This window comes from Pseudorasbora parva, chromosome 24 (assembly GCF_024679245.1).
Source record: "Pseudorasbora parva isolate DD20220531a chromosome 24, ASM2467924v1, whole genome shotgun sequence".
Classification (NCBI taxonomy): Eukaryota; Metazoa; Chordata; class Actinopteri; order Cypriniformes; family Gobionidae; genus Pseudorasbora; species Pseudorasbora parva.
Genome location: NC_090195.1, coordinates 14,981,216 through 14,996,323, shown reverse-complemented (window position 1 = coordinate 14,996,323; position 15,108 = coordinate 14,981,216). Strand labels below are relative to the sequence as shown.

At 37.0% G+C, this 15,108-nt stretch overlaps 1 protein-coding gene across 2 annotated transcripts; it reads left to right on the top strand.

The window, feature by feature from the left end:
- Positions 1–106: 106 nt before the first annotated feature.
- On the top strand, positions 107–14,394 carry cdk8 (cyclin dependent kinase 8). Of its 2 annotated transcripts, none has more exons than XM_067434986.1 (13): positions 107–590; positions 4,792–4,867; positions 6,897–7,007; positions 7,100–7,240; positions 8,753–8,810; positions 8,897–9,028; positions 9,110–9,253; positions 10,386–10,455; positions 10,561–10,633; positions 10,876–10,973; positions 11,102–11,180; positions 11,334–11,495; positions 13,317–14,394. In XM_067434986.1, exons 1-13 carry the CDS (start codon positions 463–465, stop codon positions 13,440–13,442), a joined length of 1,398 nt encoding a protein of 465 aa, XP_067291087.1. In that variant the 5' UTR covers positions 107–462; the 3' UTR covers positions 13,443–14,394. The 2 variants fall into 2 exon arrangements, with proteins under 2 accessions (XP_067291087.1, XP_067291086.1); XM_067434985.1 differs by having other exon boundaries at positions 109–590; positions 11,102–11,189.
- Positions 14,395–15,108: the final 714 nt, after the last annotated feature.

Sequence of the window (15,108 nt, the reverse complement as noted above, 5' to 3'; positions counted from 1 at the left end):
GCACACAAAAAAAAACCTTAAGTGTACGTATGGATGAAAAACAGAAAAAACAAAGACGCTCTTTATCAAAGAGTTAAAATCCACGTGGTGCGCCACAAAGCCCATTCCTCGCTGTCTGTTGGCTAGTAGCGACATTCACGACGTTTTGCGACATTGCCGTACGTGGACGCTCAACTCTCCCGGGTGAGATACCGGCTGAGCGGCGCAGTTGCACAGAAATATCAAAGAAAGCGACTGGCAGTCCAATAACACTCTGCACTTTTTCGCAGATCAAAAGCACGCGTGGTTCATACGTCGATTCAGCTGCCCGTAATCGCGTGCGGTAAATGTGGACTCTTTAGTTGAGCTGAAAGCGACGCGAGGGAAGGCAACTAATTGTCTAAACGGGGCTTGAAGTAAGTTGCCTCCCCAGCGGCGCTTTAAAGGGAAGCCACAGCCCGGATCCCCAGAATAACGGTGAAAATGGACTATGATTTCAAATTGAAGCTCACCGGGGAGAGAGAACGAGTCGAGGATCTCTTTGAGTACGAGGGATGTAAAGTTGGACGGGGGACATATGGCCATGTGTACAAAGCAAAAAGGAAAGATGGGTGAGTTTGCAGGGTGGACTTGTGCAGCGATATGAGGCCTGCGCTACCGTCGCGTTCTGCTCTTATAAACCAAAACAGACCGCACTCGGCCCGGGGTTTTATAGAGAAACGTCTCTTGTCTTTAAAGGGAGTGTGATATTCACAGCTCGGTTTCAGTCGAGGCTTATTTTGAGGGGATTGTGAATGTACGTCAGTAGACAGGAGTGCTGTTATGATTGACGAGCTTATGCAGTTAAGATGGGCACAGGTGCATTTGATGCAGATTTAAATCTGCAATAGCATGTGTTGATATTTTCTTCGTGTTGAGTAAAATTATATTTACCTCCAGTAAAAACTACACTTTACTAAAGGTATGTTTACAAAGCTGATATAAGGCTGTCCAAAAAATAAGCTCTGGCCCAGGTATCAAAGCAGCCTCTTATATTCTGTTTTACACACTACGTGAATAAAATGCAGCATCAAATCTAGTTTCCTTTGTCATGGCGGAGAATTCTAGTTTCATAATTTAATTAGAATGCCATGTTTCAGTTTTCGTAATTTTATATTTAATTTCTCAAGGTAACACCTATAACATCGTTTTTTTTCTGCCATCGTTCCCTTGCGGAAGTATGTATTTACATACTGAGTGAGTATCCAGCCTTCCTCATACTTGTGATACAACTCGTGTAAAGCTGTGTAAAATGTCTTTCAATTTCATGTCGACGCCTGAATCCATTGCTGATGTTATTGACGTCACTTTTGAGGTTTTTACCAAGCAGATCAGGGTTCACTGTACAGGTTAAGGGGGATTTTTCAGGTGTCTGCACTCTGCAGGCTTTCTACTTCTCTTTTACTGCTCTGTTGGAGTATATCTGCATTTGTACTGGTTGCATCAGTAACTGGTGTCGCTTAACAGTTTAACACAGCAGATGTTGAGGATTATGAAAGCTTATTACAGCCTTGACAATTAAGCCTTTCTTCATATTAGTTTGTGTTAAACAGAGCCCATCCAAGGCAAAAAGCCCAGTGCGTATAATAAAGAACCTTTTATTCTCTCTAAATTAGTTTTGTTTTTATAAATTTGTGAAGTCATTTTTTATGATCTCTAAAAGACTGTGCCACACCAATGCTAAACTTAATCATTTAGCAGGTCATTTTCATGATGTGGAAAATGCTAGTCATAAAAAATAGAATTCACTGTAAATAACATTGAATGTCAAGGAATTTGGAATTTAAATATCTCCGTCAAATCACTGGATATTTAACCCCAAAAAAGATTCTTATTTTAACACAAAATGTGCATGTTCTGCATCCATGTGAATGAGTGGCACAATTTTGTCTATTATACTGAAATACACTATACATGTGATATCAGGACTTGTACACATGAACTTTGTCTTCAGAGCTGCTCTGAGAGTAACTTTACCAGCACTTCATTTAAAAGTCTATACTATAGGCTGCCAAAATAGATATTTGTTTAACTTGTCTCGAAGAAACTGACATTGAGAAATGTTACTGTTGTACAGTAGAATGTACTTCTCAAAGTAATAGTTTATTAAGATTAACATATTAACATTTGTTTTAAAGAATATCAAACAATGTGTTAACCATGTTTTAAATTAAACAGTAAACCTCTGATGTTCAGTGCTTTGTTTTTCCAAAAAAACATTAAAGGATTTTTTTCACACTTATCTTAAAATATGAATTAAAATTACAATTGAATGCATTCATTTGATTACCACTGTTTTGTTAATAAATTTGTATTAAATCATAAAACAGAATTCAGATAACTTAAAACGGGCAACACAAAATGTCTAAAAATAATTTTCATATGGCATAAAGATGTTAATAAATTGTTAGATTGGTAACATTTTATAAATTCTAAATTCCTTTTTGATTATTAAAATGTAAACCATTACAACACAAACAAAACAAAACAAAAATCAAACGGAAAACAATTTGGGAAAAATTTAAATACACTCACCTGAAGGATTATTAGGAACACCATACTAATCGTGTGTTTGACCCCCTTTCGCCTTCAGAACTGCCTTAATTCTATGTGGCATTGATTCATCAAGGTGCTGAAAGCTTTCTTTAGAAATGTTGGCCCATATTGATAGGATAGCATCTTGCAGTTGATGGAGATTTGTGGGATGCACATCCAGGGCACAAAGCTCCCGTTCCACCACATCCCAAAGATGCTCTGTTGGGTTGAGATCTGGTGACTGTGGGGGCCATTTTAGTGCAGTGAACTCATTGTCATGTTCAAAAAACCAAGTTGAAATTATTTGAGCTTTGTGACATGGTGCATTATCCTGCTGGAAGTAGTCATCAGTGGATGGGTGGTCATAACGGGATGGACATGGTCAGAAACAATGCTTTGGTAGTTTAAATGATGCCCAATTGGCACTAAGGGGCCTAAAGTGTGCCAAGAAAACATCCCCCACACCATTACACCCCCACCGCCAGCCTGCACAGTGGTAACAAGGCGTGATGGATCCATGTTCTCATTCTGTTTATGCCAAATTCTGACGCTACCATCTGAATGTCTCAACAGAAATCGAGACTCATCAGACCAGGCAACATTTTTTCAACTGTCCAATTTTGGTGAGCTTGTGCAAATTGTAGCCTCTTTTTCCTGTGTGTAGTGGAGATGAGTGGTACCCGGTGGGGTCTTCTGCTGTTTTAGGTTGTGGGGTCCATCTGCCTCAAGGTTGTGCGTGTTGTGGCTTCACAAATGCTTTGCTGCAAACCTCGGTTGTAACGAGTGGTTATTTCAGTCAAAGTTGCCATTTCAGGACATTTCATACTTCATGAGAAAAGCAGGTGCCGTTCATCTGCGTTTCTCCGCATTAACCACGCCCACTTTAAATCTATGACCAATCACACAATAGTTCTCGGACACCCACAAGAAAAAAGTTCTGCTCAGGCGATTTGTCGAGAACAAGCTGCGAGAACTCCCAAACCAGAGCCCTGGGAGCGAGAACTTTTTTCTATGTTCTTGCGGAGTATGTTGAAGCCTTAAATGCATTGAAGCAAATGTTTTTCAAGAAATTTAAAAACGATTTAAAAACGATTAATCACATCTAACATAAAAGTCTGTTTGTATAATGTGCACTTTAAAAAATGTTGGGTTAAAAACAACCCAAGTTGGGTTGAAAATGGAAAATCCCAGAAATTGGGTTGTTTGAACCCAGTGACTGGACCCATTCAAACAACCCAATTTCTGGGTCGGTCCATTTTCAACCCAACTTGGGTTGTTTTTAACCCAGCATTTTATAGAGTGTGTATGTTATTATATTTATAAGTTATAAATATTTCTGTGTTAAGATGGATAGATAGATGTTAGATGTAATGAATCGAGAAACATTTCAGAGGGCACTACATTTCTATTTCCAGCTGCAGAGTGTGAATTGAAACCATTAATACATACTCTTGGAGGGAAAAAAGAAGTTGCATTTATTGATTATAAATTACAGCTGCAATGTCAGGTAATAAAAAACCCACACAAAAAAAATCTATTTTTACTTCTATTGGTGTGTTTTTTGGTGGGAAAACTTGACAGAGCATAACCCTCATTGTCTGCTGGGCATCACTAGTTATATTAAGGCATATGAAATAGCATTCCTCCTAATTTGCACAACATTTTTATTGCATTTACAGCCATCACAAGAGATTTGATTTTGTGCTAATGGTTGTTTGCTTCCTGCACAACATTATTTTGTTCACACCAGTTGAGAACTATCTTGGCGAAGGAAGAATGGTTCTGCTGATGAGTTAAATTGGTTCTAAAGTGCCAGGGTTTAAGTGAGACCCGTCGGACAGACCCAAAGCTGGGTTATTAAAGTCCAGACTGCCTGGCGGCCAGAATCTCATTTGTAGGTCCAAAATTGTTTGAAGATGTTTTGTTCACCAGAAGCTGGTGGTTTATGACTGGTTTACAGCTAATTTGTTCTGCAGAAAATGGTCAGGGTGTTGGGAGATTTTATAAGCTGTACTATTTCAACATTACATTCTATGCCCCACATAAGCCGCCAGGAGACTTTTGAGTTTTTGAAGGTGTGCTAATATTGAAAGAGTCTTCAGAATCTTGATCAATTCTGCTTGGTCTTCCCCAGTGGATTCTTTCTCTATATATGGGGTTTAATATGATCTGTAGGTATAGATTTAAGCAATGTAATGCACTGAAGAGTAATTGTGGATCTGATATGTCTATTTGCAGGAAGGATGATAAAGATTATGCTCTGAAGCAGATTGAAGGCACAGGGATCTCTATGTCTGCCTGCAGAGAGATAGCAGTAAGTACATCAAGCTTTAAATGTGTTCCTGTCAAGAGGATCTTCAAGTGTTCTGGCATATGCCATCTTGGTGAAATAAGTTTCTAGAAATACATTTGCAGCATGTGGGTATTTTAGAGTATTAAACTGTGAATAGTTCTATGAATTTGTGTGACAAGTACTTTTTAGAGATATAGGCCCTCATTTATCAAAAGTGCATACGTCAACTTTCCAGCGTACACCCAAAACCCCGGTGACTTTGAGATTTACTAATATGGACGTTGGCGTACGGCATGCTCAAATCCTACGCCAGCTCAGTAGGTGATGTACGCACGTTTGGAGTTAGTGCGAAAATGCGCAGAAAAACAATTCTAACACCACAAAACGCACTGACAAAGATATGCTATATTATGACCTACTGTAAAAAACAACAACAACATAGTAATTATAAACTTCAGTATTTATTTTTGTGCAACATGGACTTCAATGTTTAATTTGTGTGACTATACCAAAGTATTTGATTTGTAGGCATGTATTCCTCCAGTTCCGAGCCTGTGCGCTTTACCTGACGTTTCAGGATTAGGCCCGGCAGCTGCGCACGGACTGGGACTGAAAATAATTTAGACTGACAAAAAAATGACATTCTTCTTCTTTTAAATAATAATAATAATAATAAAATAAATAATAACTACATTTATTCTCCTTCTAAATAACAATAAGCGTCATTAATAATAAAAATCATAATAATAATGAGAAGAATCTTACACATTGTCATGCAATTATAAATGTGAAAAAATGGTACTCCACATCATCATCACTATTGTACACCCCAATACATGTGCCATGATATGAAATTAAATGCTAATTGTTTCAAAACATGTGCTGTAAAATAATGCATTGTGATAGGTAATTCTCATCCAAACAGCTTTAAACTGCTGGAGTGTGCTTCTCAACCACCACACCATTAACAGTACTCGTAATTTGAGACCATATTTTGTTTTTGTGGGCGCATTTAATCCCACTTTTTAAACTCCCAAATAAAACAATTTCATTTTTTTCCACATCCCTGGTGATGATCTCAATCATCTCACTAGTTCAGTAGTCAGGGCACTGATCGGGGAGTCAGCCCATTGACTTATGTCCTGATCAGTGCCCTGACAGCTGAGATGATTGAGAGATTGTGTAAGCAAAATCTTACACCAACATATACGCCCGTTTCTACGCAAGATTGATAAATGAGGGCCATTGTGTGTATTTTTTCAATGTTTAAATGTATACACGTATTCTCGCATTCTCTGTGCAGTAAAGTGAGAGTTCACTCAGAAATTAAAATGGACGCTATTTATTCCCTCTTATGTTGTTTCAATATAAAGAAAGTGAATGAGAACAAGGACTGTCAAAGTCCAAAATAAATAAAAAAGACCATTATAATATCATAAAAGGGGTCCATACAAATTATCATTTGTCAACTTTGTGTCAGAAACAGGCTGAAAATGAATCTCCCCTTGACATTTTGACAAGTTTTGTCAGATTAATGACCGAATCATTCTTTTGGGTATGCTCTAATCAATAAATCAGGTTATCCAGTTCACAAAACTGAATGATTTGTTTGCAACTGGTCCATTTTTTTCAGTGATTAACTGTCTACTGAAGGTGAAAATTGTTTGCAACTTTTATACAAATTTGGGTTCATTTTGCACATAGACCTGTCTTGTTTTCATAAGATTTGAAATATTGCTCATTGATCGTAAGGAATACTTTAATAATGCTTTTGCGTTCTTTATAAAACCTGAAAACTGTAATTTCCTGGAAAAGATCATCCAGCACTTTATTTATAATCTCTCCTTTTGCGTTCCCTGGTTATACATGCTTGAAAAACCATGAGCTTGAATAACCGATGACAGAACAAAAAATCAAACTATCATTTTAACACACATACTTCAGGCTGAAGTGTTTTTGTGTATTTTGGGTTCTGTGGGTACGCTGTAGATTTCTGTCTCAGCATGTGCGCCTGAATGTGTGTGTGTTCATTCTTGTTTGCTCCCTGCAGCTGCTGCGTGAACTGAAGCACCCCAATGTGATCTCACTGCAGAAGGTTTTCCTGTCACATGCAGACCGCAAAGTGTGGCTTCTCTTTGACTACGCTGAGCATGATCTCTGGGTAACATACTGTCAGGCACTCATATGCGTACACACACAGAGAAATGTTTATATTCAGTACAGATCTTGTTGAGGGTCTGTGTGTCTTTGTAGCACATCATCAAGTTCCACAGAGCCTCCAAGGCGAATAAGAAGCCTCTTCAGCTGCCCCGTGGAATGGTAAAGTCGTTGCTCTACCAGATCCTGGACGGCATCCACTATTTGCACGCCAACTGGGTCCTGCACAGAGACCTGGTGAGGTTCTGTGTTATTTTGAATAGTTAGTGTTCATACAGAAATAGCTAGATTGCCATGTGAATCTTTTTTTTTTCTTTTTTCTTTTTGATCATCTTGGTTAAAAGTAGTAGTTGTGTGTGTGTTGAATGTTCTGATACTAGGCAAATTATTAGAAATCCCATGACAAATTTTCCAGTAGGTGGCAGCATTTATATAAGATTTTTTTATGTAAGGATGGAATTTAAAGGGATAGTTCACCCAAAATGAAAATTCTGTCATCATTTACTCACCCTTAAGTTGTTCCAAACCTGTATGGGTTTCTTTGTTCTGCTGAACACAAAATAAGATAATGTGAAGAATGTTTGTAACCAAGCAAATAGAGCAACCATATTTTTCCCCCTACTATGGCAGTCAATGGTTGCTCTCTCTGCTTGGTTACAAACATTCTTCAAAATATCTTATTTTGTGTTCAGCAGAACAAAGAAACTCATACAGGTTTGGAACAACTTGATGGTGAGGAAATGATGACAGAATTTTCATTTTGGTTGAACTATCCCTTTAACAATTATTGTTGCCAGACTGATTCTCTTAATAATTTTGTTAAGTGGAAAAAATAAAATTTCATTGCCAAATAGTGGTTATTATTAACTAAAAGTAAAACTATTAAAAAAGATTGTTGGCAGTTTAAGTGAAAATAAAATAAAATAAAATATAAACATTAAATGAAAAGCTTAAACTTAGCAAATAAGTGTAAGTTACCAAAACTGAAACAAAACAAAATAAATAAATACATTCAACCTAAAAAAAGCACTGAATTAAATAAAAATAATAATTAAATAATAAAATAATTTAGTCAATAAAAATGACTAAAACTTAAGATAAAAGTTAAATAATTGAAAATATGAAAAGGAAGGCAGAAATAAAATAAAATATTAAATGAAAAGCTTAAAAAACTTTAGAAACTGAAATATAAATAAATAAATAACTGAAATAAATAAGCTTAAATTGATGTACTAAAATTATGAAATTAAAAATACATAATCCAAATATTTTAGAAAAATAAATGACAACGACACAATACATTTACTAATAATTAAGGTAAAATTAAAATGACAACTTGGAAAATATGAATATAAAGGCTTAATATAATAGTATGTAAATAATACTAAAATAACACTGTTGCTAGATTAATGAATGATGAATTATAAATGAATGTAAAGCAATTATTGTAAAAGGTGTTTTAATGTTAATGAAACCAAACTTTGTTTAGTTTTAGTATTTTTTTTTTTTAAATAAGAACAAGTTTTTGGTTACAAACCTAATCTGCTTTAACAATCACAATCCAAACCTGGTATGGTTGTCATAGAAAAAATGCAGGGAAGCATCTTGACCCTAATAAAAATATTATATAAGAATTATTCATGCATGGTACGATTTCAAAATGTTGGTCCCTGGTTACACAGCATCATTTATCAGACTGAAATGCTAGAGGAAGAGTTACAGATCTGACCTTTGACTCTTTCACCACAGAAACCTGCAAATATATTGGTAATGGGAGAAGGTCCTGAAAGAGGACGTGTGAAGATAGGTATGACCATATCTTTTCTCTTTTGACAAAAAGGAGAGATGCATGTTGACCATTACCATTTTTAAACTTCTATCCCTTATGTGCAGCTGATATGGGTTTTGCACGGCTCTTCAACTCACCACTGAAGCCTTTAGCAGATCTGGACCCTGTAGTTGTTACGTTCTGGTACAGAGCACCAGAGCTGCTGCTGGGAGCCAGGCATTACACCAAAGCCATCGGTGAGATGTTCATTTATGAGTGTGTTTGCAAATGCATATTTTAAAAAGTGTGTTTTATTTGACTTTATCTCTACTTTACAGATATATGGGCGATTGGCTGTATCTTCGCTGAGCTTTTGACCTCAGAGCCTATCTTCCACTGTCGACAGGAGGACATCAAGACCAGTAATCCCTACCATCATGATCAGCTGGACCGGATCTTTAATGTCATGGGCTTTCCTGCAGGTATTTAACATCCAATTTTTATTCCAATCTAGACGATTCAGTAAAACATTCGCTAGGAGTTGTAACAAGGTTTTTTTTTAATGAGTCAAATGTAATTTTCTCTTGCAGAAACAATCCATAGAAGTAAAAAATCTGTAATTTTTGTTCAGATATTTATATTTGCAATTACAGTTGATAGTTCACAATGCTTCAGTCGATAATCTTTGTGTGTGACAATGTTAATTTTGACAGCAAATTCTGATTTAAATGGGTTGAGTTAAATTCTAATGCATTAATTGAGCATTTAAGCATTACGTCACTGACATTTACTTCAACACATGTCTCAATTTACATTTTGAAAACTGTGTTTTTGACCGTTCAAGTGCAAAAATACACAATTAACTCAATTAACCTTTTTGTTTGTTTTTTAAAAACATCTTTATAGTTTCTATATATTTTGTATTTTTGTTTTAGTTAGTATATCAGGTTAAGCTAAAGCTTTAAGTTTATACATTTGTATTTAAAATGTATATATAACTCTGATACTTTATTGAATGATATGTGTCAAATGCTGTTCTTAGTCTTTCCTCCTGAATATGAATTAAATAGGTATACAGTTTATTGTGTAACCAAAAACGTGTATATGATGCGTGACTTTTAATTATAAATAAGCTTAAAATACACTGTGACTCTGTTACTGATTTTACTATTGCAGTTGCAGGCTGCTCATTTAAGTTCAGATGAGGGAGATAAAATATGAATTGTTACAACCGTCTAAAACATATTACTATGTAAACATTGTCATTATTCATCAGCATTAGTTCATAAGCAATTACCTGGCATAATTGTGCGCTATTCATTGATTACGACCTGATTTGATCTTGTGAGCCTGTTGGATCAGCACGTTACAATTCAAATGTCCGCATCTTATACACATGACAGTACTGACTTGATCTCTTTCCTAATCGTCCCTCCCTATACATTTTTCGTTCTTATTTGCTGACGCAAAATGAGAGTTGATTTTCGTCATAGGTTTTATCATCAAGAACTTTATCATCAAGAACTGTCAGAAAAAAAAGGTTATTGGTGAAAATGATGACAAATTATTCGTCCACGAAATGAACAGTAGTGCGTTATCTCATTTTCTTCTCAGACAAAGACTGGGAGGACATTAAGAAGATGCCGGAACACTCTACGTTGATGAAAGACTTCAGAAGGAATACGTCAGTTTGATTTCATCTTTGCTTTTATGAAACATTCATGTCTTTAATAAGGCATTTTGTTTACTGGAGTGTTTGATTTGATGGTGTTTGTCCCTCTCGCTTTAGATACACTAACTGCAGCCTTATAAAGTATATGGAGAAACATAAAGTCAAACCTGACAGCAAAGCATTCCACTTGGTAAGTGGGCAAAAATAATTGCGACGTGATTTTATATACTTTTAAGGGCCTTTTACCTTTATATACAGTTTTCAACTAAAAACTTTTAAGTGTTTTGTGAACGGGATAGTTTTGACAATGTCATTGTCTATATGGGAAAAACACACAGGAAAAACTATTTAGTTCATAGAGTCTATGTAAACATACCCTTATTTGTTTCACTTTAATTTGTTTAAACTTTCAACATTTGCCCTCCCTCTCAGCTGCAAAAGCTGCTTACTATGGACCCAATCCGCCGAATCACATCTGAGCAGGCCATGCAGGACCCATACTTCCTGGAGGAGCCTTTACCCACGTCAGAGTAAGTGATGGGAAGCACAAAATCAGCTTTCTGTCTATGACATGAGCTATTTTGATTAGGATTTCTGTATATACACTGAAATTCGGTCAAGCATATTCTTTAAAAAATATTTCAATGATTTTGTTTAGTGTGTTTGCTGGCTGCCAGATTCCTTATCCCAAACGGGAATTCCTGACGGAAGAGGAGCCAGAAGACAAGGCAGATAAAGTAAGAAATGTGTGTTTTCGCTTTTTTTACTCTCTTTCTGTGTGCGTGTGTATTTTAATATTTTATTACAGTTATTTAAAAAAATATATATGCAATTGAATTTGAGCATGTCTGCTGACTCGTTCTCTCTTTGTCTTTCTCTCTTACATGCAGAAAAACCAGCAGCAACAACAGCAGGGGAACAACCACACCAATGGGGCAGGGCACACGGGTAACCCTGACAACAGCCACGCACAAGGCCCGCCTCTGAAGAAGGTGAGAGTGGTTCCGCCCACTACTACCTCAAGTGGCCTGATCATGACCTCAGATTACCAGGTAACGCCTAAACCATTTATCTTCCTTTATCTATTTTATTAAAAGATAAATAAATAAAATAATAAACACACGCAGATATACAGGTATGTACTGGCCATAGGGAGCACCAGGACTTTCCCGGTGGGCCAGTCGAGTAGAACGGCAGAGGCGCAGCACACATTCGATCTGGTTTTGTACGATAAAGCACCATTTTTGCCAAATCCTTTCATGTGGTGAATCTACGTTTAGCTGAAAACAATCACTATCATGTAAACTACATGACAAGGTAAACTGTCAACTCATCACCCATCACCAATTTGCCTTGCAGCTACAAACAGCCATATATTGTATATAGATGGAGATCTATATACAAGTGCTGTCCCATTTCCTCTGTTAAATTGTGTACTCGATAAAAAAAAATTTGATTGCAATTTGCTCATATCGAGTAGCTCTTAATAATTACAAAAATATAATTATTTACACGTGCATAGGTTACATCTGTCTCAGAACGGCTCTGTTCACAGTAAATGCTGCTCCACGTGAACTGTTATCATTTACATGTGTGGTCGGAGCGTCTCAAACTCCATTTCTGTATTTGCTGTGAGCTTGGGTTTCTTATAACGTTCATCTGGGTCCGCAATGTGTGCCATTTCATCAGATTTGTAATGTGAATCATTTATAACTCTATGCCAACACAGGAGAATATATATACAAATATGTTTCTAAATATGAAAAATGTTCATCACGATTTCAAAATAAGTTTAACCCCTTGCTCTGAGTTTACATGTTTTTTGTGTCCACATGTTCTTGTAGAATTTCTATCGTAAAGAAGTGGACAAATTAATTTAATTAAATATTGTTTGGCTAGTAGGATTCGATCTACAACCCTGACCCGTCGAGGCATGTACTCAACTAGACCCCTGAAGGTGGGCTGTGGTATCTGGCACCAATATCTGAATATTGGCTTCAGATCCAAGTCCTGTAAGTTGTGAGGTGGGGTCTCCATGGATCATAATTGGATTGAGATTGGGGAATTGAGAGGCCAAGTCAACACCTCAAACTCGTTGCTGTGCTCCTTAAACCATTCCTAAATGTGGCTTTGTGGTAGGCGCATTATCCTGCTGAAAGAGGCCACAGTCAGCAGGGAATACCGTTTCCATGTATATGGAAACATGGTGTCTAACAATGCTTAGGTAACTGGTACGTGTCAAAATAGCATCCACATGGATGACAGGATCCAAGGTTTCCCAGCAGAACATTGCCCAAAGCATTACACTGCCTCTGCCGGCTTGCCTTCTTTCCATGGTGCATCCTAGTGCCATGTGTTCCCCAGGTAAGCGACGCACACGCACCCGGCCATCCATGTGATCTACTGCAAAAGTTTCACCTCTGTTCCTTACATGAACCACTTTTGATTGATACTGACCACTGCAGACCGGGAAAACCCCACAAGAACTGCAGTTTTGGAGATGCTCTGACCCAGTCGTCTAGCCATCACAATTTGTCCCTTGTCAAACTCGCTCAAATCCTTACGCTTTGCCTATATTTCCAACTTCTAACACATCAACTTTGAGGATTTTTTTTTCACTTGCTGCCTAATATATTTTTGTATTCACAATGTCTTGAACTAGCATTTCATTTTGGTCCTGTTTAGTTACGATTAGCCTCTGTCCGTTTTCCTCCACTCTCCAGAAATGTAGTGAGATCCTCTAGTAGTGAGACTAGTGAGAGTTTACATTTTTGAAGAGTAAGCATTTGCATGCAAACATTCGTATTTTGAGTGCTTGTTGTTGCCTACATTTGAAAACAAAGACTCATTTGCTTTTTTTTTCTGTGTTCTAGCGCTCCAATCCACATGCTGCCTACCAGAACCCAGGACCAAGCACATCATTGCCCCAAAGCAGCATGGGATACTCCTCTACCTCCCAGCAGCCTCCACAGTACTCACACCAGAGCCACCGCTACTGAGTCAGACCATGCCCCCTCCCCACCCCCCCTTCAGAGTGCCCAATAGGGAGAATGTACTTAGGGAGGCGGGTGTGGACCTGAGCTGAACCGCCCTCTTTCCCCACTGGGCGCTTTGCTGTGCAGCATTTCCATAGAGACACCACAGGAACAATAACTGTATACCTAACATAACAACTATCACCGTATCATACAGCAAACATTATACTCCGCTGTCAAAAGGAGAAAAAAATAAAAATAAATAAACTTTAAGTGAAAAAAATGAAAAAAGCTGATAAATAACAGATATTTGTTCCATTGGTGATAGTCTTCGCTGCAAGTCTGTGATACTTCACATGAAAAAGAAAAATGAAAAAAGCAACAAACATTCTCAATATGTGGTACTGAACAGCTGCACTATGTAGTGAGACTGGTTTGGAGTGAGGTGGGGATCCACCATACCATCCAATCTCTTTAGCCCTCAGCCCTCACTTTGAAAATCCGTTGGCCTCTCCAAGACTTAAAGCTGCTACGTGACTGCCAGCAAAGACAGAACGACGTTTGTCAGTCTGTCTGTCTCTCTGTCTGCCCTTACACACACACACACACACACACTCATACTCAAGCACTCACTCTTTTAGCCCATTGCTGGGGACCGAATTCTCTGTGCTGGAGCTGCTGACTGAAGCATAATGAGAACCTCTAGTGCCCCCTGCTGGATCATACTGGTAGAAGGCGATATAAAAGATACAACAAACTTGATTTTAGTAGTTAATAATTTAATGTTTTGTTTTTACATTAGGAGAGGTCAGCAACTTCCATTTTGCTGTCAGATTGGCTGTTATGTGTGAAAGATCGGCCTTAGAACTTAATGACATACGTTGTGTGGACAGCAGATTGAACATGCATTGTACTGTATTGTAATGAAATATTTTACATGATACAAATATCCTGACAATAAAATAAAAAAGTGGAAAATGCCTGTTGTGTGTGTGTTTGTGTGCATTTCCAGTGGCATTATTACACAGGTAATACTTATGCTTTAATTTTAAATAATTTTAAGCTTTTAATTTTTTTTTTAAGCATTTTCTTTAAGAATTAAGGCTGTTATCTTTTATGATCTATTTTAAAATGCATGATATTTATTCCACATTATGTGGAAACATCTTTGAGGTTACTGCACTGGAGTACAGTAGCGCATTTGAAGCTGTGTGTATTATATGCATGTATCATTGTAGGGGAAAAACAAACAACTTATGCCAGTTTGGTAAGGAAAGTTTGTATTTCCTGCTTATTTTGTATTTTAGTGTATTACTAAATCTGTAACAAAGGGCTATTATATTGCGGTGTTATAGCCTTCTGTCTATACTCTATAACAATGATTACATAAGCATCCAGACTTGGGCCATTTAAATTAGCTCATGCCTCAGAGGATGGATCGCTTGATGTAATTACCACATTGCCATTATTTTATTTATAGGAATTATAAGTTCAAAGTTTAATTTTTTTCTTTTTGTTAAATTATGTAAACCTCTCCAATTTCAGAAAACTATAGTTTGTGCATACCATTTTTGTCTATTTTAGTTAATTGAGTTGGTGTTTAGTTAATTGCTACAAAAGTTAATTGCTGGTAATTTATTTAAATTAACTTTATATAACCACTACCCCTGCTGAATAACAGTTTAAATTA

Bases quoted from the DNA above. Each gene is read 5' to 3' on its own strand.
- cdk8 (XM_067434985.1), top strand. From the start codon at position 463: ATGGACTATGATTTCAAATTGAAGCTCACCGGGGAGAGAGAACGAGTC. The intron at 8,811-8,896 runs GTATGACCATAT...CCTTATGTGCAG, and splicing joins AAGAGGACGTGTGAAGATAG to CTGATATGGGTTTTGCACGG. The intron at 10,974-11,101 runs GTAAGTGATGGG...GATTTTGTTTAG, and splicing joins GAGCCTTTACCCACGTCAGA to TGTGTTTGCTGGCTGCCAGA.